Here is a 25,673-nt window from a genome sequence, read left to right as displayed (position 1 = left end):
GTTTCCTCTTAAGCCTGGCCCAAAGGCTCGGTTCACACAGGGGCGACTGCGATCCGACTTGAGGTCGCCCCTAGTCGCCTCAGGTCGGACAACATTTAAAAATCAATGTAAGTGAATGAGAGCCGTCTTAATACACGCTACTGAAGTCACCTCCGACTTCAAAAGAAGTTCCTGCACTACTTCAATCCGACTTGTAGGTGACTGGTACCCATTGATTTCAATGGAGGTCGCCTCCAAATCGGATCTCTGTCTATACGGAGGCGACTTTGACAGAATTATTAGCTCTGAAGGGGGAACTCCACGCCAAATTTCTGAAAAAAAACATGGGTTGATGTCACATGGGTTGGTCACATGGGTTGATGTCACATGGTGACCCCGCCCCCTTACAATGTCACAGTCCCGGAGGATGCTGGGACTGTCGCCATGTGACATCAACCCATGTGACCAACCCATGTGACATCAACCCATGTGACACTGCCCCATTGTCCCTATATAAGTGGCAGCGCAGCGCGTCCCTGGCATTGCGGCCGGAGAGATCGTCGAGTGAACATCTCCTGGAGAAGAAGAAGAAGAACGGAAGGCGGCGGCGACAGAAGACCGGGCCACCGCCTGTAAAAGAGCTATAATCCATACCAGACATAAGGGCCTGGTATGCTCTCGGAGGGGGAACCCACGCCAATTTTTTTTTCAGAAATTTGGCGTGGAGTTCCCCCTTCAGAGCTCATTCTCTGATTGGCCACGGCAAAAGTCGCCTGGCCGGGGGTGACTTGTAAGTCGCCCCAGGTCGTGTCTAAAAGTCGTGTTCAAGTCGTCTCCAAGTTGCCTCACAAAGTCGTACTGAAGTCATGTCGCCCCTGTGTGAACCGAGCCTAAACGAGTGGGGAGACCTTGTAAGGGGGGGGGGGGTACTGTCACAAATCAGCCTGCAGTTTCCTGCTTGTGTACTCTTACTTCCTTGCTGCAGTGTTTCTCTACCTGATCCCTTCATATGTGTGGCTTGGCTTTGCACCCCTATGAGTGTCGTCTGCTATTCTGTGGACCTTTTATTTCCTTCCCTTCCATCACTTCCTGGCCCGCCTCCCAGTTTGCTTGTCCATATAAGACATGCTCAGTGTAACCCACATTGCCTGAGCAACTTCATAGTTCTCTGAGCTTCTGTTTGCATAACTCTTGTCCATACTGTGTCTGACTACCTGTGTACTGACTAGGGTTGCCACCTGTCCTGGATTCACCCGGACAGTTCGGGTTTGGAATCATGCTTCCGTGTTTCAGACTGCCTGAAACCCAAACACATTATTTAGACTATGGCTTCCCAGCAGGGTTGCTAGCTACAGTTGTCTAAGCTGAGATTTGCAGTTACTCTCTTTCACACTGCCCAAAGCCAGCACTAACAACCCCCCCAAACACACACACTGACAGGAGAGGAGAGAGTGCACAATCTGCACTTCTTCCTCCCGCCCCTACCCCTCTGTGTCTGACCACACTCCAATCCCCGGCGCTGTACTCATAAAGTGGGCTCAGATACATCTGGATGAGAGGTGCTGACTGCCAAGGGGTGAGTGAGCTCACCATCCATCCCTGTCTGTGACTGAAGTCTCCTCCTTCTCTCTCTTGCCCCTGAGTAAGTACACTAAGGTAAATCAGGGTTCTCAGAGCACCCCTTACATCAGATTTCTCCTTTAAACCAGAGGCCACAGTGTTTCCCCTTACATCAGAGTCCTCTCAATACATCAGAGTTCTCAGTGTTCCCCCTTAAATCAGGGTTCCCAGAGGATCCCTTATGTTAGAGGCCCCAGAGTTCTCCCTTACATCAGAGTCTGCAGAGTCCCCCCCCCTGCAGTGAATGGAAACTCTGCAAGTTCAGATGTAAAAGAGGAACTCTGTGGACTCTGATGTAAAAGGGGACACTTGTTCTTAACTTCATATGATTAGAAGTGTTATTTAATTGCAAAATATATGTATAGTTTATACTATAAAAAAAAATTAAAAATTCTGTGCGCCGCTAAAGTGTTCGGGTTTGACTTGAAGAAAAGGTGGCAAACCTAGTACTGACCCCGGCTTTGTTTACCATCTGTACTTGTTCGCTGCCCGCCCTGATCTCGGCTTGTCTTTTGGATTCCCTTTTGCCTGCTGCTTGTACTCTGCACACGCGAGTAGTCTCCGCATCCTCGGCTAGGCATACCTGGGGGCCGCGACCTGATTCCAGCTTGCTGCAAGGCCACCCCCACCTTCAGGGGCTCTGGTGAAGAAGCAGGCTGGGGCTTAGACTCTGCACCCTGGGGAACCCTGAGTTGGCAATCTACAAGAGCTCACTACCACAGACACTTGACAGTTTGCTCAGGCCATGAACTCCTTGGAGACACCACAGCCTCTTCTGGATCAACTTCAGTGTTTGGCGCAGAGAGTTGACATCCAACAGGCCTATCGAGTGCGCCTCGGGGGGACCCTGAGCTGGCAATCTACAAGAGCTCACTACCACAGACTACTGACATTATAAGTGCTTGGTATTTGGAAATGTATCAGCAATCTCACCTCTCCTGTTGTATTGTATTTGCTTTGATGGGCATGCTACAATAAAGAAGTTGATTTTACCAGAGTGCAGTCTTCTACTATCTTTCACCTGAAAAAGGAAAATAAGTGCATAAGCATCCCAGCACTATGCCAGTCTATGGATGATGGAGGAGAGAAGATAGACAGTGCTTGAGGAGACCAGTACTATGCCAGTCTTTGGATGGTGGATGAGAGGACATAGTCCATATGGAGATCAGTACTATGCCAGTCTATGGATGGGAGAAGATAAACAGTGCATAAGGAGACCAGTACTATGCCAGTCTATGGATGGTGGATGGGAAAAGATAGACAGTTTATAAGGAGACCAGTACAATGCCAGTCTATGAATCCACTATGCAATCTATGGATGGTGGATGGGAGAAGATAGACAGTGCTTGAGGAGACCAGTACTATGCCAATCTATGCATAAGGAAATCAGAACAATGGCAGTCTATGGATGGTGGATAAGAGAAGATAGACAGTGCTTGAGGAGACCAGTACTATGCCAGTCTACAGATGGTGGATGGGAGAAGATAGACAGTGCTTGAGGAGACCAGTACTATGTCAGCCTATGGATGGTAGATAAGAGAAGATTGACAGTGCTTGAGGAGACCAGTACTATGCCAGTCTATGGATGGTGGATGGGAGATGATAGACAGTGCTTGAGGAGACCAGTACTATGCCAGCCTATGGATGGTAGATAAGAGAAGATTGACAGTGCTTGAGGAGACCAGTACTATGCCAGTCTATGGATGGTGGATGGGAGATGATAGACAGTGCTTGAGGAGACCAGTACTATGCCAGTCGACAGATGGTGGATGGGAGAAGATAGACAGTGCTTGAGGAGACCAGTACTATGCCAGTCTACAGATGGTGGATGGGAGAAGATAGGCAGTGCTTGAGGAGACCAGTACTATGCCAGTCTATGGATGGTAGATAAGAGAAGATTGACAGTGCTTGAGGAGACCAGTACTATGCCAGTCTATGGATGGTAGATAAGAGAAGATTGACAGTGCTTGAGGAGACCAGAGCTCTGCAGTCAGTGGATGGTGGGCCTAAAAAGGAGGCCAAAGCTGTGCCAGTCTGCTGGTGGTGACCCTAAAAAGATAATGCAGGGAATGACTGTCATTCAGGGCTGGACTTACCATTGGGCTTGACTGGGCTCAAGCCCATGGGCCCCGACCAATAGGGGGGCCCACTGAGATACATAGACGAGTGTACTCGGCTCCACTCCTCTCACAGTCACGCCCAGTCCCGCCCTATGATGGACATAACACAGGGACTGGGCGTGACTGAGCCGAGCCCAGTACACTCGGCTACTCTTGGCTCCGCTCGGGACTGCTAGAGGACCCTCAGCCGCCAAACTTGTTATACTTGGGGTGCGTGTTATACGCCAATAAATACAGTAATGTATAGAAGGTAGGGCCCGAAAGTGACCCAAGCCCAGGGGCCCCCACCACCCTAAGTCCTGCCCTGCTGCCATTGGTGTAGGATGTTTCAGACTTAATATTGACCTTTCTGCATTCTGCACGGTCAGCAGAAAATGAAGGGTGTTCTTTAGAATTTCATCATTAAACTTGTACTGCAGACAGACCTCACCTTCAGCTTCATTCTCCACCTAGTAAAATAAATTAAAGTGTAAATCACAAAATACAATATATTACCAAAAGTATTGGGACACCTGCCTTTACATGCACTTGAATGTTAATAGCATCCCAATCTTAGTCTGTAGGGTTCATTATTAAGTTGGCCCACCTTTTGCAGCTATAACAGCTTCAACTCTTTTGGGAAGTTGTCCACAAGGTTTAGGAGTGTGTCTTTTGGAATGTCTGACCATTCTTCCAGAAGTGCATTTGTGAGGTCAGGCACTGATGTTGGACAAGAAGCCCTGGATCACAGGCCCCACTCAAATTCATCCCAAAGGTGTTCGGATTGAGGTCAGGGCTCTGTGTAGGCCAGTCAAGTTCCTCCACCCCAAACTCATTCATCCATGTCTTTATGCACCTTGCTTTGTGCACTTGTCCAAATCATTTGGTGGAGGGGGGATTATGGCGTGCTCTGAGGCCCTTGTCCCCATCAACATGGGGACCCCCCCATGTTGAGGGCACGCGGCCTGGTACGGCTCAGGAGGGGGGCGCTCGCTCGTCCCCCCCTTTCCTGGCCGGCCGGGTAGCGTGCTTGGACAAGGGTCTAATGTGGACCTGGGGGGTACCCCCACGCCGATTTTTTTCGGCGTGGGGGTTCCCCTTTAAGTCCATACCAGGTGACGCGCTCAAAATGAGCGGACTTTTCTCCGCGCGGGAAAAGGCCGCTCATTTCAAAAGTACGGCGGACTGGCATACCAATAGTCGGATTGTCTGCCGAAATGCAAGTCCGACGGGAAGATTGGAGTGCAAAACTACTTTCTAAGTCCGCTGTACTTTTGGGTAAAAAAAGTCCGCCGGAGGCTACACACGGAGGGATTGTCCGGCGGACTTGAGTTCGCCGGACTTTTCCACCGGATTGTTTGATCGTGTGTACGCGGCATTAGAATAAGGGCTCCTTCACATGAACGTGTCCTTGTACAGAGCCCGCTCTGCTCAGTGGGGGGATCGCTCCGTCGATCCCCGCCGAGCAGGAAGATGACAGGTCCATCTCTGCACACTGTCCTCAGACGGATGGAGCGGGTCGGATGTCAGCGGACATGTCACCGCTGACATCCCACGCTCCATAGACCTCTATGGAGCGTCCGTTCAGGTCCACCTGAAAAAACTGACAGGCGAACCTGAACGGACAGTCCGTATGAAAGAGGCCTTAGGCTTTTCTTCCACTTTAAATTCAGGTGTATAGACCACATACCTAAAATAGAAGGGGTGGCAATAGGGAACTGATCCTCAAAAAAATGGGAAGTGTACAGGATTGCACGTCTAAATACATTGCATCCTTAATGGTTAAATTCGGAATCTGCATTTATTCCTCCGATTAAGATTTGGTTTATTTGGCAGTGGAACCATTTTTACTGGTTGTGGCCGGGTGCCCTCTTTAACGTGGGGTCAAAGGGGCAGCTGCCCTGGGCCCTTTCATTATTGTGGGGCCAAAAGCAGCTGACACTTGAGCCCGTAAATGTCTGGAGCAGGGCTGGAGCCAGGATGGGGTGGAGGAAAATCTGACACTGCTTCCAGCACCCTGCTACAGAGAGCGGTGTCTCCTGCTTCAGCGTTGTTAGGCTGCAAAGGTGGAGGGAAGCCTGACTCCTCTGCTCTGCCTGTTATTCTATTCTTGCTTTGGGACTCAGCCTTCTCTCTCCCTTCTGGTTTGCTACTATTCCTACTTTGCCCTGCGGGTGGATAGGCTGGTCGGACTGCTGAACAATAGAGCTCCGACTGAGCTTTTACAGCCATGTGGGGTACGGGTCTGAAGAGCTCTGTGGTATGTGGGGCCCAGTAGCAAGGTAGGAACTAACAAAGAAAAAATGTCTACAGAGGGTCCAATCAATATTAAAGATGGCCCTGGTTGACGCTTTTATATTCATAATTCATTTTTATTATTAATCTTTTTTAATTTTCAGGTGAATTTGGACCAAACTATTCATAATTGTATAATATTGTATACAATCCCTAAAAATTTCCACTCGCCTGCGAGTGGAAATAAGATGAAGGTGAGTGTAGAGCTACATCACAGGGGGGCACACTAGCCCTCAGCTGAAAAAAGGAGTTCCTATCCCCCCAAAAACGTATCCACCTGCTCCACTCCTCCCCCTCCTCTGATGATCCATCCTCATGATCATCCCCTACTTTCAGTGTGCGGACAGTGGAGGTGACAACTGTCCTTGAAGGAGGGAATCCATTCCCCACACTGCTCCATCCACCTCCAGCATGCCTGCAGCCGGCCCTGACCTTCAAACACATCCCTTCTCCCACCCTTCCCTCCCCGCTCGTGTGCTCCATCTGTGAAGGTGATGTAGGTGGGAAGATTAAAAAGAAGCAGCCGACAGCCACACTGAAGCAGGAGCTTCATACAGTACATATACAGTGAGGGGGGGGAAAAGTATTTGATCCCGTGCTGATTTTGTACGTTTTCCCACTGACAAAGAAATGATCAGTCTATCACTTTAATGGTGGATTTATTTTAACAGTGAGAGACAGAACAACAAAAATATCCAGAAAAAAATGCATTTCAAACACATTATAAATGGATTTCCATTTTAATGAGTGAAATAAGTATTTGACCCCTTCGCAAAATATGACTTGGTACTTGGTGGCAAAACCCTTGTTGGCAATTACAGAGGTCAAAGGTTTCTTGTAGTTGGCCCAGTGGCGGCTGGTGGGATGGGGGGGGCCCTCCACATTTGCCCCTTCCACTTCTGATAAGCCACACCCCTTATAGAATCCACATCATATACCAAGCTGTACATTATACACCGGGCTCTGCACATCATATGCCAGGCTGAACATTATACACCGGGCTCTGCACATCATATGCCAGGCTTCACATTATACACAGGGCTCTGCACATCATATACCAGGCTGCACATTATACACTGGGCTCTGCACATCAAATACCAGGCTGCACATTATACACTGGGCTCTGCACATCAAATACCAGGCTGCACATTATACACAGGGCTCTGCACATCATATACCAGGCTGCACATTATACACTGGGCTCTGCACATCCTATACCAGGCTGCACATTATACACAGGGCTCTGCACATCATATACCAGGCTGCACATTCGATGTCGGTAGCGCTGCTCAATGCATCTGAGTCTATGTACTGCACCCGCCTGGCCAGCCCATCGCGCCGGAAGCTATGGCGCGATCGACCACACCACAGAGCGAGTTTTTTGGGGGCACATGAAGCACCCCGCCTGCAATCTCATGATTGCATCGACGTGGTGCTTCCCATATTGCACTGCGCCCGGACATGTTTAAATATTTTTATTTAATTTTTTTGCCAGTTGATAAGTGGGGGGTGGTTGGGTTGGGGGGTTGTGTGCTGGGTTGATAAGCCGGGGGGGGGGGGGGAGTCTGCTGCCGTCCAACCTCCAAAAATAACATGCTGCACATGAAAAAAAATGATGGGTTCATAAGCGGGGTGGGGGGGAGGGTTGTGCTGCCGTCCTACCTCTGAAAAACATTACTGAAATTGATAAGCGAGGCTGCTGCCGTCCTTCCTACAAAGTAGTCTGCTAGTCTGCTGCCGTCTATAGAAGTCTGTGCATCAGTAAGGGCCGGTTCACACTGCGACGCGAGGCGAGGCGACACGGCTCGCCTCGCCTCGCTCCCGCAAGTCGCCCCCATTCAGTACTATGGAACCGTTCTGAGAGGAGCGACTCGAGTCGCTCCGACTCAGAAAAAAGGTTCCTGTACTACTTTGGGGCGACTTCGGGGGCGACTTGCATTGACTTCTATGCAGAAGTCCTCTGCAAGTCGCCGCTGAGCTCCCCGCAAGTCGCGGCGAGGTAAGTCGGAGACGCCTCGCCGCGGCTCGCTGTGTGAACCGGCCCTAAATATCACCAACAGAATAATACATGTTGGTACAATGTAACACATGCATGTCAAGCTGGAGATCAGAGGATCCAATATACATGATGTCTCAAACATGTGATCTAGAAAATATATACATTTACATGCCACATGTCACATAGCAAGCAAACCCCTGACATGTAAGTCCCAGCCAGGCAGTGTTTGCCTTAGAAACATAAAACAATCTGTTGGTAATGCATACATCACAGCTTATAGGAGGTTTTATGAGCAGATTACTATAGATAGATACAGTATCACATGAATGGGTTGATAAGCCAGTGGGGGGGGGGGGGGGAGTCTGCTGCCATCCAACCTCCAAAAATAACATGCTCCACATGAAGAAAAATGATGGGTTCATAACCGGGGGTGGGGGGGGGGGGGATGTGCTGCCGTCCTACCTCTGAAAAACATTCCTGAAACTGATAAGAGAGGCTGCTGCCGTCTAACCTCTAAAGTAGTCTGGTGCCGTCTATAGAAGTGAAGTGTGCATCAGTTCAGCATCGGCTCAGCTCAGCTTCCTCTCATGCTGGACTGAAAAGACGAGTGCCAACGTCACTTCCTGGAGTGACGTCGTAGCGCTGCTCAATGCATCTGAGTCTATGCGCTGAACTCGCCCGGCCAGTCCCTCATGCCGGAAGCTGTGGCGCGATCGACCGCGCCACAGAGCGAGTTTTTTGGGGGCCAATGAAGCGCTTCGTCTACAATCTCATGATTGCATCGACGTGGCGCTTCCTGTATTGCACTGCGCCCGGCGCGGGGACATAGTGCACATAAGGACATTTTTAACTTTTTTTTTTTTTTAAAGGGACATGTTTTTTTTAAAGATTTTTTTTTGACTGCCTGGGGGGGTGTGGTGCCCGGGCGCCCCCTATGGACGGGCCGCCACTGAGTTGGCCACCAGGTTTGCACACATCTCAGGAGGGATTTTGTCCCAGTCCTTTGCAGATTCTCTCCTAAGTCATTAAGGTTTTGAGGCTGACGTTTAGTAACTCGAACCTTCAGCTCCCTCCACATATTTTCTATGGGATGAGGTCTGGAGACTGGCTAGGCCACTCCAGGACCTTAATGTGTTTCTTCTTGAGCCACTCCTTTGTTGCCTTGACCGTGTGTTTTGGGTCGTTGTCATGCTGGAATACCCATCCATGACACATTTTCAATCTCCTGGCTGAGAGAAGGAGGTTCTCACCCAAGATTTGAAGGTACATGGTCCATCGTCCCTTTGATGCAGTGAAGTTGTCCTGCCCCCTTAGAAGAAAAACACCCCCAAAGCATAATGTTTCCACCTCCATGTTTGATGGTGGGGACAGTGTTCTTGGAGTCATAGGCAGCATTGATCCTCCTCCAAACATGGTGAGTTGAGCTGATGCCAAAGAGCTTGATTTTGGTCTCATCTGACCACAACACTTTCACCCAGTTCTCCTCTGAATCATTCAGATGTGCATTAGCAAACTTCAGATGGGCCTGTACATGTGCTTTCTTAAGCAGGGGGACCTTGCGGTTGTTGTAGGATTTCATTCCTTCACGGCGTAGTGTGTTGCCAATTGTTTTCTTGGTGACTATGGTCCCAGCTGCCTTGAGATCATTGACAAGATTCTCCCTTGTAGTTCTGAGCTATTTCCTCACCGTTCTCATGATCATTGAAACTCTAGGAGGTGAGATCTTGCATGGAGCCCCCTTACTGAGGGAGATTGACAGTTATTTTGTGTTTCTTCCATTTGCAAATAATCGCACCAACTGTTCTCCCCCTCTTACCCAGCTGCCTGGAGATGGTTTTGTAGCCCACTCCAGCCTTGTATAGGTCTACAATCTTGTCCCTGACCTCCTTGGACAGCTCTTTGGTCTTGGCCATGGTGGTTATATTGGAACCTGATCGATTGCTTCTGTGGACAGGTGTCTTTTATACAGGTAACTCTCCCTTTAAGAGAGTGCTCCTAATCTCAGCTTGTTACCTGTATAAAAGACAGGTCAATCTTGCTGATTGATAGGGGTTCAAATACTTATTTCACTCATTAATAATGCAAATCAATTTATAGCTTTTTTGAAATGCATTTTTATGGATATTTTTGTTGTTATTCTGTCTCTCACTGTTAAAATAAATCATTAAAAGTATAGACTGATCATTTTTTTGTCAGTGGGCAAACGTACAAAACCTTCAGAGGATCAAATACTTTTTTTCCCCTCCACTGTATATCATCAGCTCCTATTGGGACACTTAGCCCTTGTACACACGGTCGGACATTTCGACAACCAAATCCGTCGGATTTTGTCCGTCAGATTCTGTCCGTCGGATCTTGTCCGAAACTGTTGCATACACACGTCGGACAAAGTTGTCGAAAAATCCGATCTTTCAGAACGTGATGACGTAATTTCGTTACGATGGAACTACGTTCAGGCTAGTAGCCAATAGCTTTGATGTAGGAATTTGATCTGAGCATGCGTGGCACTTTGTCCGATCGAAATTCTCTACACATGATCGGAGTATGTCCTATCGGACCAGTTGGTCGGAAAATATTTCCAACATGTTGGAAAATTTGGTCCGACGGATATTCCGACGGAAACAGTCCGATGCATACCACACACAGTCGGATTATCCGACGACACGGTCCGATAGGACACATTCCGACGGATTCTCCGACCGTGTGTACAAGGGCTTACTGTGTGTATTCTGTTCCAGTCTTGAGTCTGGTTCATTTCTGCCAGAAACCTTGAACCTTGTCCTACCTAAACTTTGTCATCCCCAGTTAATAACACATTTTTTTCAGCCTTAAAGCTGAATGGCCATACAAAACACAATCTTCTCTGGGCTCACAGACCTTTCCATTTAGCTGAGCATAGACAATGGAGCTTTGACCTTGGAAGATGGCAGTGGGGACTTCAGACAGGACAATGGCTTCCATACCAGAAGGAAGGGTCCATGTGAGAGAGACTTCCTTCACAGGGGGCTGTAAGGAATACCTGAGTGCCCGAAGAACCTAGAGAAGTTATTAATACAAAATAAACCAACATGTTTACCAAAAGAAGAACTTGAGACAAAAATAACAAGATAAAAAGAATAACCCATTAACCATTTGACTTCCCTTCATGACCAGGTCATTTTTTGCAATACAGCACTTCATTACTTTAACTGAAAATTGTGCGGTCACGCCACGCTGTACAAAAATTAAATATCTGTAATTTTTTTCCCCATAAGTAGAGTTTTCTTTAGTGTTATTTGATCACCTCTGCGGTTATTTTTTTGCGCTATAAACAAAAAAAAATACTGACAATTTTTGAAAAAAAAAAAACAATAATAATATTTTCTACTTTCTGCTATAAAACATATCCAATAAAAAATAAAAAAAATTAAGTGGTTAAGTTCCTGAAGTAGCTCTCCATATATTTTATCCCCCAAACCTTTCACCATTTTTGTTACCCATCTCTGGAATCGTTCTATCTTATCAATATCTTTCTGTAAGTGAGGTCTCCAGAACTGGGCACAGTATTCTAAATGAGGTCAAAAGATATATATATGGGAATCAGAACCTCCTTCCTCCTGCTGGTGACCCCTCTGGTAATGCATCCTAGCCCTTGTACACACGGTCGAGGATTCCGTCGGAATGTGTCCTAACAGACCGTTTTGTCGGATATTCTGACTGTGTGTGGTCTGCATCGGACTGTTTCCATCGGAATATCCATCGGACCAAATTTTCCAACTTGCTGGAAATATTTTCCAACAAACTGCTCCGATCGGACATACTCCGATCATGTGTAGCCTACTCCGACGGACAAGGTGCCACGCATGCTCACATTCAAATTCCTAGACCAAAGCTATTGGCTACTAGCCTGAACATAGTCCCGTCGTAACGAAATAACGTCATCACGTTATGTACAATTGGATTTTCCGACAACTTGGTCCGACTGTGTGTATGCAACAGTTTCAGACATAATCTGTCGGACAAAATCCGTCGGACAAAATCCAATAGATTTGGTTGTCAGAATGTCCGACCGTGTGTACAAGGGCCTAGAAAACTATTCGCTTTTCCCACTGCTTCGTCACACTCTTTGCTCATTTTGCAATCATCTGAAATAAGCACCCCCAAATATTTTTCTTCTGTAGCGCTGGCTAACAATGTACCTCCAGTATAGGGAGGCCCGAAACGAAAACACAAAAAAAGAGCACGTAGTGGAGGGCCGGGCATGACAAGGTGGGAAGTTAGTCAACTTAAGGGTTAAGAGAGAGAGAAGAGAAAAGGAATGGGTGGAGCCTGATCAAAATGTGTTGGAGGGGAGGAGCAGTATGAAGGAGGAGGTGGAGCCAGGAGGGGTTCAGTCCGGAAGGAGAACCTGAAGGAGGCATTTTTTTTCTACCCACCCTCCCTGTGGTGCTGTTGTCTTTGTGTGTTGTGCGTTTGTGTTTTGTATTTCAGGTTTAAAGTGGTTGTAAACCCTTACAAACCACTTCGACCTACAGGTAAGCCTAGATTAAGGCTTACCTGTAGGTTCAAGAAATATCTCCTAAACCTATACGGTTTAGGAGATATTTACCCGAAGACAGCCACCGATGTCTACGGCGCATGCGCCATAGACAGCGGCGCACAGGCGCACTGGGCAGGCCGCAGATCGTGGCGATATGCCGCGAGTGTCGGCTCCCATGCGCATGCGCAGGAATGACGTCATCGCCAGAGCCGCGAGACCCGGAAGTTGCTCCGGGATCCATGGCAGCGGCGAAGAGGAAGATGGAGGACCGCTTCGGGAGCTTAGTTCTCAGGTAAGTTATTCATAATGAGCTAGTATGCTATGCATACTAGCTCATTATGCCTTTGCCTTGCAGGGTCTGTTTTTTAGTTTTTAGTTTTTTTCCCTTTACTTCAACTTTAATGGATTGCAGGATGTTATAGCAGCTCATAGCGGCGGTTCCTTGGTCTTTGATGGTGGCAGAGAACAGATGTGATCAAAGTGGTGGGGGGGCTCATCGGTGGAATAGGCCTCTCTGGGGTATTCCAGTGAGGCCCAAAACGATTATGTTTTGCACTGCGGTAAAGGGGTTGTCTCAGAGCTGGCAAAACGGCTGGAGGCCTGGTATGGAAAAAGGTCCCGCAGTGTATTGGTGGTTAATGGTTAAGTGGGAGTCCTGTCAAAGACCAACAAGCTGTGTATTTAATAAAGTTGCCGTTACAAATGTTATTTGAAAATCTTTACATTTTGGTTAAATAAAATAAGGCTTCTATGGCCTTTTAAAACTCCAAATCCATGTGTGGTCTGGTCATTTGAGGGTAATAAAAGGTGGGCATGGGTAAGTTGGGTGTAAAAGGTATGGGGTGGAAGTTGGCGATATCTGAGCTACACTGGTCATGTACTCTCTCAGGGGATTCTTTTTCCCTAGGTGCTTTGTTTTACCTTTAAAAATATTGAACTGCATTCTCCATTGCTTTGACCAATTTTCCAGCAATGCCAAACCAAGTTCCAAGTTGCAGAGACCTCCAGGGATATCAAACCTATTACACACTTTTGTATCATCAGCAAAAAGACATTCTTTGCCCATCAAACCTGTAGTTATATCATTAACATATAGGTTAAATAGAACTGGGCCCAGTACAAAGCCTTGTCGTACCCCACTAGTGACTGGTCTCTGTTCTGAGTGAACCCCATTTACAACCACACTCTGGTATCTATCCTTTAGCCACTGAACCACCCAAGGTTTAAGTTCTAGCTTGTACTTGTAGCACCCTCTACTTTTAGGTAGGTGCTTAGTGATGTTTTTTCGACAGTAAAGGATGTAGAGATGGGTAAATTCAGCCAGGGTCCTACTCTTTACTAGGCCTTGTTGTTTATTTAGGGATGGGAGTGTCAGAGTAGAAGGGGGTGTGGCCGCCTACACTTGGGCTCAGGGATATCTCCTCTGCTTAAGAGTGGATTCTGCTGGAAAGAGAGGATGGGCTGAGACCTGAGTGAAAGGAAACCCATGTGAGAAAATTGACCAATGGTTAATTTCTATGGTCAATGTGAGGTCTCTCATAAAAAGGGGAGTCACATGCTCTGGAGGGGGAGTCCAGGAGTTTGAGGTCCAGAGGTTCAGGACCGGAGGCCCGGGAGTTCAGAGATCCTGGAGGCTCTGGGAGGAGGCTGAATGCGCGGGAGTTCAGAGAGCCCGGAGACAAATAGCCAGAGGCGAGTCCAGGGAGGCCGAAGTCTGGCCCCTGGAGGAGAAGTCAGCATGTAGCACTGTAGGAAGACCGGGCGTCCCATTAGGGGATGTGCCGGACAGCATGGAGGAGGAGGAAGTAGGAACTAAGCGGAAGGAGAAAACTGGGAATCGATTTTCTGTGAGTAGAAAATGGACTGTTGATTGGGAGAGAGCAACGGGAGTGCAACCCAGTAGAACTACTCAGTAACTTCATACTGTGCATCCAAGGACCACAGTATCAAGCACTTTCCGGGACTGAGGGAAGTTTGACAGCACAAGTCATGGATATAAGCAGTGTGGCCTGTGACTTTGGGGTCAACATCCACAGCATTATTCAGAGTGATGCTTATCTGTCCATATTGGAAGTGCGACATAAGAGAGAATTGGAACCAGGAAAGGATCGCTTTAAGGGACTTAACTAACAAAAGTTACGGCTACAGATTAGTACCCTTTCTTTTTTACCTAAAACTGGGGTTGGATGGAGCATCTCATATACCCTATTGAATAGCCCACCAATTTATACCCAGAATAAATCATTATAAAATCCAGAGTTCTGACTGTTTGGTGTCATGTTCTTGCATGGGGGATGACAAAAGGTAATGAACAAACTCAGCAGCCCCCATGGGGGTACCACTACTTACATCTTTTGTATTGTATCCTTATGTGCAACTGTATAAAATGCCTTGCTGAAATCAAGATATGCTATGCCCACAGCACCACCCTGGTCCAAAACATTGGTAATATAGTCAAAAAATTCAGTGAGATTAGTCTGAAATTATCTGCCGTCAATTATAAAATCCTAACCAGATGGTATCGCTGCTTGGCCGCTTTAAATGAGATGAAACTTACTCTAATGCCGCGTACACACTAGCGGACTTTTCAACATCCAAAGTCCGACGGAATGATTCCGTCAGACTATTCGATCGTGTGTGGGCTGCAACGGACTTTTGATTCGCAAAAGTCTGACGGACTTTAGAAAATGGAACATGCTTCAAATTTTTCCGACGGGAAACTCCGCCGGACCCGGTCCCTTCGAAAAATTTGCTCGTGTGTATGCTATTCCGACGGACTAAAACCGACGCTAGGGCAGCTATTGGCTACTGGCTATGAACTTCCTTATTCGAGTCCAGTCGTACGTCATCACGTTCGAATCCGTCTGAGTTTGGTGTGATTGTGTGTGGCCAAGTCCGCTCAGTCGAAAAGTCCGTCAGAACTCTGTCGGAACTCTGTCGAAACTCCGGCAGGACTCCTTCGGAAGTCTGTCGGACATAAGTCCTCTCGTGTGTACGGGGATTAACAGATCAATGTTGGAGATGTGGTGAGCTGAATGGTACATATCTACACACATGGTGGTCCTGCCTGGCAATAAAACCATACTAGTCAGCTATATTTCACCTCAGTCACCTGATTACAGGTAAGATACGGCTGGAGACCCCAGAGGTTGCTTGCCTATCCTTGATTCCGGGATCAATTATTATCTATCAAAAAGGAAATATTTTGATTTATTGCTGATTGCAGGTAGACCTCTGGTAGCGTTATAACCTCTTGTTTTTAACTCACCACTTATGCAGGCCATACACGGTCGAATTTCGAACGAATTTTCTTTTCAAAATCAGAAAATTTGTTTTTTTTGTGATCCGATCATGCCACCATTGATTTTCGAAAATTCGGCCGACCAAGCCTTCAATTTCACCTCATGTTGCTACAGAAAAGAATTTTCTTGGCTGGGAATCTTCTTTTCTCTCCTTAAATTTTCTTTTATCTCCTTAAATTTTCTTTTATCTCCGTACATTTTCTTTTCTTATGCCAGCCATACACGGTTCGAATTTCGAAAGAATTTTCTTTCGAAAATCGTATCTAAGAATTTTCATATGAATTTCGCACCATTAGTGGGCTGCAGCAACAGCCGATTTTCGTGCGGAAATAAAATTTGAGGAATCGAACATGTTGGAAAAACGATTTTCTAATCAATGATGGAAGAATCGTGCGAGAAATGTAATAAGAAAAGAAAATGTACAGAGATAAAAGAAGATTCCCAGCCAAGAAAATTCTTTTCTGTAGCAACATGAGGTGAAATTGAAGGCTTGGTCGGCCGAATTTCGAAAATCAATGGTGGCGTCATCGGATCACAAAAAAAACTAATTTTCTGATTTTGAAAAGAAAATTAGTTTGAAATTCGACCGCGTATGGCCTGCATTATTACGTTTCTCGCACGATTCTCCCATCATTGATTAGAAAATCGTTCGTTTTTCTAAAAATTTACATGTCCGATTCCTCAAATTTTATTTCCGCATGCAAATCGGCTGTTGCTGCAGCCCACTAATGGTGCGAAATTCATACGAAAATTCTTAGATACGATTTTTGAAAAGAAAATTCTTTCGAAATTCGAACCGTGTATGGCCGGCAGTGGCGTAACTAGAACCTTCAGGGCCCCGATGCAATAAAACCATGAAGGGCCCCCCTGAACCCCAGCCAGGGCCCTTCCCTCCGAGTCCGGCGGTGGAACTCCAGGGCGTGGTCACAGGTATGACCTTTGTGAGCCCTGTAGTTCCACCACTGGTATCAGTAGTTTTTTTTATTATTTATTTTTTATTTTTAGGTGCCCCATTGGGGGACTCTCCCTAGGCAGGATGGGGTCCCCGTCCCCAGAAGAGATGAGGTCCTTTTCTCCAGGGCAGATGAAGTTACTGCCCCCAGGTGAGAAGGGGTCCCTGTCCCCAGGGGAGGTGGGGTCCCTGTCCCCAGGGGGAGATGGAGGGGGTATGTAATGGTGTGTGGGGTCCTCTCACTCACCATGACCAAGCTGTAGGCCGCGCACTCATCCATGTTGGCCTGGGCTCCATCCAGTGTGCTGGACGGGTGATCAGCATATCTCCCAGAAAGACCTTTCATCATCTGTGTATGGCGGGGGAGGAAGGGGGCTGGCAGACAAGCCTGCAGTGTCCTCCGGGGGGCTCTCATAGGGCTGCACTGCATCTGTGTGCTTAAAGTTTGTTTACCCGGGAGAAGTATGCAGTGCAGTGTGGGCTGGACTCAGGGGGGCGGGACTCTGGCTGGGGAGAACAGACATCGGACTGAGGGGCAATGCATGGAGCAGGAGAGAGGTACTCTGAGGAGCCGGCTGAGGACACAGGTCATGCGGGGAATGCACAACTAAAGAGCAGTCAGTGCGATAGTCGAGCATGGAACTCTGCTAGTCACCCTCCACCTCCAGCCACCCGTGTGCATGGTGCACTGGTACCCCTAGCTGCCTATGCTGCTGCCGGCCATATGTAGATGGGCCCCCTGCATCACAGGGCCTGGTTGCGGTCGCGACTGCTGCACCCCCTATAGTTACGCCCCTGATGGCCGGCATTAGTCCAGTTCCACGTGGACAGAGTTCCAGCAAGCTCAAAGATGAGCAGGCTCACAATGAGTTCTACAGAAGGTTATATGGGCCTTAATCACCTGTGACCAATTAACCACTTCCCTTAATTAGTAGGCTGTAGGAATAAAACAAAACAAAAAGCTGTTTAAAATGCGTCAGAAGGTGTTAAAAAGCTACAAGGAAAAGCCCCAAAAATAACCTAAAAATGCAAACCAGCAATCGCCAGCAATCAAAAAGGAAGACTTGTTCACTCTCCACTCAAGGCCCCCACTGTTTAGCTTCCAACCAGCAGTCTGGCCAGTTGATGGTTATTTTTTAGCAGTGTAAAGGGTAGCAAATATGATTACAGCTGTTATAGTGCCACATCTCTCAACAATAAAAATGTATTAAACGATCCCACAGTCACCAGAACATCCACTGCAAAGACTGAAGATTTCTGGTCCTGGAGACAACCAGCTGAATTTGTTGTTAGATCTGTGTGATGGATCTCGCATACCCCATATGGGACCCTCCGCCAGACCTGTGTCTCCTGTCCTCCAAATGCACCCTCAGCCTGCAGACTCACCATAACAAGCCCTTAACCCCTCAATCGCGAGACAAGCCACACAGGTGTTGAGGGTTAAACATGCAGAGCATAAAAACTCTTTATTAAGTACAAAACATACACTTTTAAACACAGTTAGGGACATTCCCCTTAGCCTTGTCATAGAGGGGGTAGGGATCAAGGAAGAACAAATGGAAACTCAACACTTGTATATTCAAACACCTACAGTTGAAACACATAAAGCGATTATGATAAGCAGGCAGCCCCTCCTTAGCCCTTGTACACACGGTCGGACATTCCAACAACAAAATCCGTCAGATTTTGTCTGAAACTGGTGTTGCATACACGCGGTCGGACAAAATTGTTGGAAAATTCGATCGTAACGTGATGACGTTATTTTGTTATGACGGGATTTTGTTACGTTCAGGCTAGTAGCCAATAAATTTGGTTTAGGAATTTGATCTGAGCATGCGTGGCACCTTGTCCGATCGGAATTCTCTACACATGATCGGACAAAGTCCCATCGGATCACGTTGTCGGAAAATTTTATAGCCCAGCTGTAAAACTTTGTCGGTCGGATATTCCGACGGAAACAGTCCGATCAAGCCCACACACAGTCGGATTATCCGACAACACGGTCCGATCGGACATCTTCCATTGGAATGTCCGACCGTGTGTACAAGGGCTTACACATCCCCTGCTGGGAGGTGTCTCCAGACATTCGTATATGTGCCATGACCCAACACAATTAAACACAGCAACAAGAGGAGGGATGGGGGAGAAGGGATATAGCATTACATTACATTATATCAATGCCATTTTGTTGCCAAAATCTGTGGGAAGGAGGCCAGCCCACAGCCCCCTCCAGAACACACAGTGACAGTGGGTTGTGTCACAATCTGGAATTCAGGAGGTCCATGTACAGCAGGGGCGGATCCAGAGTCTAGTCTTGGGAGGGGCATTGCCAGAAAATATGTTTTTTTGCAGGCAATTTATCGTGGAAATGGCTGGTGTTGACACTTCAATCATCATGGCACCATGGTTGTTACGATGTCAGGATGATTGAAGCGCACTATTTCTATTATTACATTGGAATATAAAATAAAATAGTTCAACCCTAATGCAGAATCAGTGGGAGCCCTGAGTGTGTCACTTGCCACCGTGGCCTGCCACCAGATGCTGATTGTTACTTGTCATGTCACCTGCCACACATTGCGGATTGTCACCTGCCACAAGTTGTGTATTGTCACTTGTCACGTCACCTGCCACATGTTGCGGATTGTCACTTGCTGTGTCACTTGCCTACTACAAGGTGCAGATTGTCACTTGCCATGTCACTGGCAACACATTGCAGATTGTCACTTGCCACGTCACCTGCCACATGTTGTGTATTGTCACTTGTCACGTCATCTGCCACATGTTGTGGATTGTCACTTGCTGTGTCACTTGCCTACTACAAGGTGCACATTGTCACTTGCCATGTCACTGGCAACACATTGTGGATTGTCACTTGCCTGCTACAATGTGCGGATTGTCACTTGCCACGTCACCTGCCATACGTTGCAGATTGTCACTTGCTGTGTCACTTGCCACGTCATCTTGCCACCAGATGCAGATTGTCACTTGCTGTGTCATATGCCTGCTACAGCTACAAGGTGCAGGTTCTCACTTGCTGTGTCCCAGCTTGAAGGCAGGCAGCAGAGAGATGATGTAATCTCTCTGCTGCCTGTGGCTGCACAGTGAGGGCAAGAAAACGGTGTTGCAGGGCTGGTGGTGAGAGATGATGTCATCTCTCTGCTCCCCTACCCGCCCGCTCACCTGCCGACCATTCAGCCGCTCATCCGTTGGCACACTGACTGATCCATGCGCCAGCCAGCTCACTGATTCACAGCCCCCGCTAACTGATCTGCCAGTTTTCAAGCCGGCCCGCTAACTGATCCGCCAGACGCCAGCTCACCCGTCGGCCCCCCTAACTGATCCACCAGCTCACCTGCCGGCCCCATCGACTGATCCACCGACTCACCTGCCGGCCTCACCGACTGATCCACCGGCTCACCCGCCGGCCCCACCGACTGATCCACCGGCTCACCCGCCGGCCCCACCGACTGATCCACTGGCTCACCCGCCGGCCCCACCGACATCCACCGGCTCACCCGCCGGCCCCACTGACTGATCCACCGGCTCACCCGCCAGCCCCACCGACTGATCCACCGGCTCACCCGCCGGCCCCACCGACTGATCCACCGGCTCACCTGCCGGCCCCACTGACTGATTCACCGGCTCACCTGCCAGCCCCACTGACTGATCCACCGGCTCACCTGCCGGTCCCACCGACTGATCCACCGGCTCACCTGCCGGCCCCACTGACTGATCCACTGGCTCACCCGCCTGCCCCACTGACTGATCCACTGGCTCACCTGCCGGCCCCACTGACTGATCCACTGGCTCACCCGCCAGCCCCACTGACTGATCCACCGGCTCACCCGCTGGCCCCACTGACTGATCCACCAGCTCACCCACTGGCCCCACTGACTGATCCACCAGCTCACCCACTGGCCCCACTGACTGATCCACCCACCTACCTGCCTGTCACTAATTTCTGGGGGGGGGGGGAATTGACCCGTTGCCCCCCCCGATCTACCCCTGATGTTCAGTCCCCCCACTTGCAACAGATGTCTTGAAATATCTCTTGAATCTGGAATCCAGATATCGATGGCTGAGAAGTCCACTAGCCAATTATATGGCAACTTTGAATAACATATGCACACTCACAGACAGATCCTAGTATTTCTATCACTCTGTAACTCAAGGCCCATCCCTCTTGGCCTGTGGGCTCCTGTATACTCGTACCTTGGGTTGTATGCGGTCCTTGCCAATGATAAAATCATAGATTCCATTTCCTGCACGGGCCATGCCTTTAATGAGGGATGTGGAGGCCCCTTCACCGATCCCAAATGTAAAACACCTGCATAGAAGGAACAAGTCTCAATAACTCCTTGCTCTTGGCCGCACAGGGCAATCAGTTTTCAAAGCTCTCTAAAATAAATAAAAAAGGATATTTTCAGTGTGGTGCATACTAAATCCTGAATCCCTGAGCTTGGTCCTTTTTTTTTAAAGCCAAACATCAGCTTTTCAGTTAAAATTATCAACACTATATTACCAAAAGTATTGGGACACCTGCCTTTACACGCACGAGGACTTTAATGGCATCCCAATCTTAGTCCATTGGGTTCAATATTGAGTTGGCCCACCCTTTGCAGCTATAACAGCTTCAACTCTTCTGGGAGGGCTGTCTATGGGAATGTTTGACCATTCTTCCAGAAGCGCATTTGTGAGGTCAGGCGCTGATGTGGACAAGAGGGCCTGGCTCGCAGTCTCCACTCTAATTCATCCCAAAGGAGTTCTATTGGGTTGAGGTCAGGACTCTGTGCAGGTCAGTCAAGTTCCTCCACCCCAAACTCTCTCATCCATGTCTTTATGGACCTTGCTTTCTGCACTGGTCCAAATCAGTTGGCGGAGGGGGGATTATGGTGTGGGGTTATTTTTCAGGGGTTGGCCCCTTAGTTCCAGTGAAGGGAGCTCTTAAGGCGTCAGCATACCAAGACATTTTGGACAATTTCCTGCTTCCAACTTTGTGGGAACAGTTTGTGGGTGGCACCTTCCTGTTCCAACATGACTGCTCACCAGTGCACAAAAAAAGGTCCATGTTGTTAAAATTACAATCATATTTTGGAGTGCTGCAACTTGCTATATATTTTTTTTAACTTGGGATCAACCAATTTTTTTGCTAGCTGCCTGGTTTTATTCCAATATCTCAGCACAGATAGTCAGAGGCATAAATAGAGCCTTCAGGGCCCCAGTACAAGAAACTATACCCCAGCTGGGGGCCCTTTCCTCTGGGCCCTGAGCCCTTTCCACTGACCCTGAGGCTCTTTAACCCCTGTCACAGGGCTCCTTATTACAGTCCCGTCGCGGGACCCTTTCACGTGTTCTGAAAAAAGCCCCCTTCCTGCTATCTTGGGGCTGCCCCACGGTGGCAGAACGCCAGGGCCCAGTCGCAAGGGCAACCTTTCCTACCTTGGCACTCCCACCACTCCCACCATTTTTGTTATTTTATCTAGGGACAGCAGGACCTAGGTCAGTCATAGTAGGTGGTCGGGTGTAATTAATACTTTGTTGACCCTCATGGGCTCCTCTGACCCTCCCCCCTCTTTTGAAACTTGTAGTTCGACCTTCTCTGGATCCCCTTCTCCAATGACAGGTCCCCTGCCCCCTCCCACTGACTGGTGTATGACTCAGGAACAGGAAGGCTGGGCCATTTTCATCCTGTAGCCACTGAATACCTCCGGGCAGAAGAGGAGGAGAAACATGCTTTCAGTGGCGTCAAGATGAACATGAAGGGGTTCAGTTCCTCTGTTTGTCACCCCTAGTGCTCCTCCTATCCTGGTGCACAAGGGAGCCATGCGACCCCCCCATAGCTACGCCACTGCAGATAGTGCATTTGCACATGTTTACAAACTTTTTAAACCTTGATAAATAAGATCTGATAAAAATGACCCCAAACTATTTGTCTTCCTTCTCTAGGCTGGCCGCTCAGCTGTTGGCTAATTGCCAGCTCTCTTCTCTCTCCACAGTTACCAGCTGTTCTTGATGATGCTCGTCTGACCTGCCTACTTAAAGCCTTCCAGCTCACTTCACCTCTGCCTTCGCCTTGGTCACATCACTAGAAACCATCTCCTGCGGTTTGTTTAAAAACTGGCTTGCTGATATCCCTTCTGGCTTCTTATCCTGCTTGCTGTTGCTCTACTTGGATCCCTGACTTCTGGCCTGGCTGACTACCCGATCTGGTTACTGGACTCTGGCTATGCTTGACTAAGCTTTTTCTATTTACCCTTTTTATTTTTATTAATAAACAAGTGTGATTTAATTGTACTTCTGTCTCAGTCTGATTCATAGTTTCTGACACTATTATATCTTAATGAAATAAAAAAAATAAAAAAAAAGGTACACTAATGCCGCGTATACACAGCCGGAATTTCTGATGGAAACAGTCCAATGGGAGCTTTTCATCGGATTTTCCGACCGTGTGTATGCCCATTGGTCTTTTTCTGTCGGCATTTCCGACGGACTTTAGATTGAGAGCCTGTTCTTAATTTTTTCGACGGATAACCTTTCTATCGGATTTTCCGATCCTGTGTATGCAATTCCGACACGCAAAATTCCGACGTATGCTCGGAAAACATATGACGCATGCTCGCAAGCGTTAAACTTCCCTTTTATAGTGCCATTGAATACGTTTTATGTCGTGGTGTTATTGATCGTCGGAATTTGGTGTGACCATGTAGGCAAGATAGTTTGAGCGAAATTCCGTCGGAATTCCGATCATGTGTACGCGGCATAAGATTGTATGCAAAAATAAATAAACCATTGTATCTGCATAGTGAAGTTGTAATATTATGCCTCACCAGCAGGTGGCAGAACTCTCAGGTCATTGGAAGATGATTGGACTCCATTTTACTATACAGAGAGGTAGATACAGTGATTAGATTTTAATTTAATGGATGGAATATTTATGATTACCGATGATTCTCTGCGTTTTTCTGAACTTCTTTAATGACTTGCTTTGTGTTCCTGACTTCTCCATCTGTGAGGACAAATATCTGGAGAGAGGACAGAGAGGGGATCAGTTACAACAGAATAAGGAAAAGATGAACAGATCACAATGGATCCAAGATGCCACAAGTATAAATATGAATAATGGCGCAACACAGGTCACTTAGTTACTAGAGGTTACAGCACATGATTTCTGCTTGTTGATTGGTTGCTAGAGATTACTGTACAGTAATACTGCTCACTGGTTGCTATAGGTTACAGGCAGCACATCTTCTCCTCACTGCAGGGGGTTATGATATATATGAATGCCACCTTTATTTACATATCAATGCCGCCGGCCTCAGCTATTTACATATAAATGTTGCTGCTATTTACTATGAATGATGGTTATTTACATGTAAACACAGGGTCTGTAGGTGAGTTATCCATACACAATAATAGGGCAGAGCTGAGCAGCATTAGTAGCAGCACTTCACACTGAGATATCAGGACACAGCACAGGACTAAAACTTCAAGGGACAAGGGAATTTAAACTGGGATAGTTGGCAAATATGAGGCAGCTGCTGTGGGGCCCCACAACAATGATGGGGCCCAGGGCAGGTGCCCCTTTTGCCCTGCCTTAAAGACGGCCCTGGCTATTATCACTGCTGTTGGGCTGTGTGTGAAGCCAGAGTAAGCCAGCCCACCACCCAGGATCACAGTGAGGAGGGGGAAACTGAGCTGCTGTGGATTGTGGGAAGAACAGAGCATGCTGGGACTTGTTTGAAATATAGTCCCCAGGGAGACTGAGCCTGTATTACAGATTGGTCCTGGAAATATGGATCCCAGCACTACCAGGGATCTGGAGAGAGGAAATATGAAGGACTGTTCCTGGGCTATAGGCTGTCACAGGGTGGACAGGGTTATTGTATGTAGCACCCTGTAGTGTACTACTAAATTAGAGCTGATCTGTATACTTGAGATAGCTTGGCCAATCCCTAGGCAGAATGTCCTGGAAGTATAGCTGAGTCAGTCCCTTAAATATGGTGGAGCCATGCCAGTAGGGGAGTCAGGTAGAAAGATGGAGTGCTGAGGAGACTGTCGGTAGCCAGGGAGGGGACCCCTGTGTCTGGTGGGGGGGGTCTCTGCCTCCAGGCTGGGCTCAGGTTGGCTTGGGAGGATCCTGACAGCAGTGCGTTTGAAAGAAATCTTGCCCAAGGAGAACAGTGTGAGTACATCAGCACACCCGAGGATTCACATGGAGAGAGACTGCCACATGTAGCAAGCCTTTCAGGAGGACAGCACTGTGCTTGACCCTTCCCATCCCATGCCTTGGGAGATCTTTGGAGCAGCAGGTGGACAAGCAGCCAAGAGAGTTGGTAGTTCCTGCAGACGGTACAGCTGGGAGCAGTTTCTACAGAGGAGTTGGAGATACTTCTGAATGCAGATTACAACACACTGTGCTAATATTTAAAAGGAACAGGGAGTTCCTAGTCCTTAAGGGGCTTTTAACACCTTCACACCGACCATACACAAATTTGCATTCATGGCATGAAGGGGTTATACTGGGGTAATATGCAGCTGCAGGCCTTACCCCGCTACCGTTTTTTAGAGAAGGCGGTTGGCTCTTTAGTGATAACAACCGATGCGGCTAAAAGCCACTTGGCTGTTACCCTAAAGCAGCGGGAGGGGACGTCCACCACCTTTCCGATGCTCTGCCTGGGCCTCTTGTTCCTCCGGGAGATCCAAGCCACCATCAGCGCATACCCTGGCTGTGTAGAGACCCAAACACACCCGGAATCAGCTCAGATGGGGGTCTCCGAAGTAAGATCCCGGAAAGCGACGTCACGACTGCCAATGGCACCAATGAAAAAATAAAAAGACAGTATTCAGAATCACCGTTTTTGGCAATCTGAATACTTTTAAGTGCAAAGGAGGGATTTGGGGTCTT

The 25,673-nt window shown here is 47.9% G+C and overlaps 1 protein-coding gene across 1 annotated transcript in view; it reads right to left on the bottom strand.

Annotated features, from left to right (window-relative positions):
- The window catches only part of LOC143975641 (von Willebrand factor A domain-containing protein 5A-like), a 180,327-nt gene that overhangs the window by 45,624 nt on the left and 109,030 nt on the right, over window positions 1-25,673 (bottom strand). The window contains exons 10-13 of the mRNA XM_077478133.1: window positions 23,711-23,790; window positions 20,981-21,095; window positions 10,870-11,028; window positions 4,065-4,168 (exon numbers count right to left, since the gene is read on the bottom strand). Of these exons, the coding sequence (XP_077334259.1) occupies window positions 4,065-4,168; window positions 10,870-11,028; window positions 20,981-21,095; window positions 23,711-23,790 (458 nt within the window). The remainder of the gene's footprint in view (window positions 1-4,064; window positions 4,169-10,869; window positions 11,029-20,980; window positions 21,096-23,710; window positions 23,791-25,673) is intronic.

Source organism: Lithobates pipiens, unplaced genomic scaffold (genome assembly GCF_037356315.1).
Source record: "Lithobates pipiens isolate NorthernLeopardFrog02 unplaced genomic scaffold, aLitPip1_a1.2 Scaffold_13, whole genome shotgun sequence".
In the NCBI taxonomy this organism is placed as follows: domain Eukaryota; kingdom Metazoa; phylum Chordata; class Amphibia; order Anura; family Ranidae; genus Lithobates; species Lithobates pipiens.
Note: the sequence above shows the minus strand (reverse complement) of the source record. Positions and strands in the feature narration are given on the sequence as shown.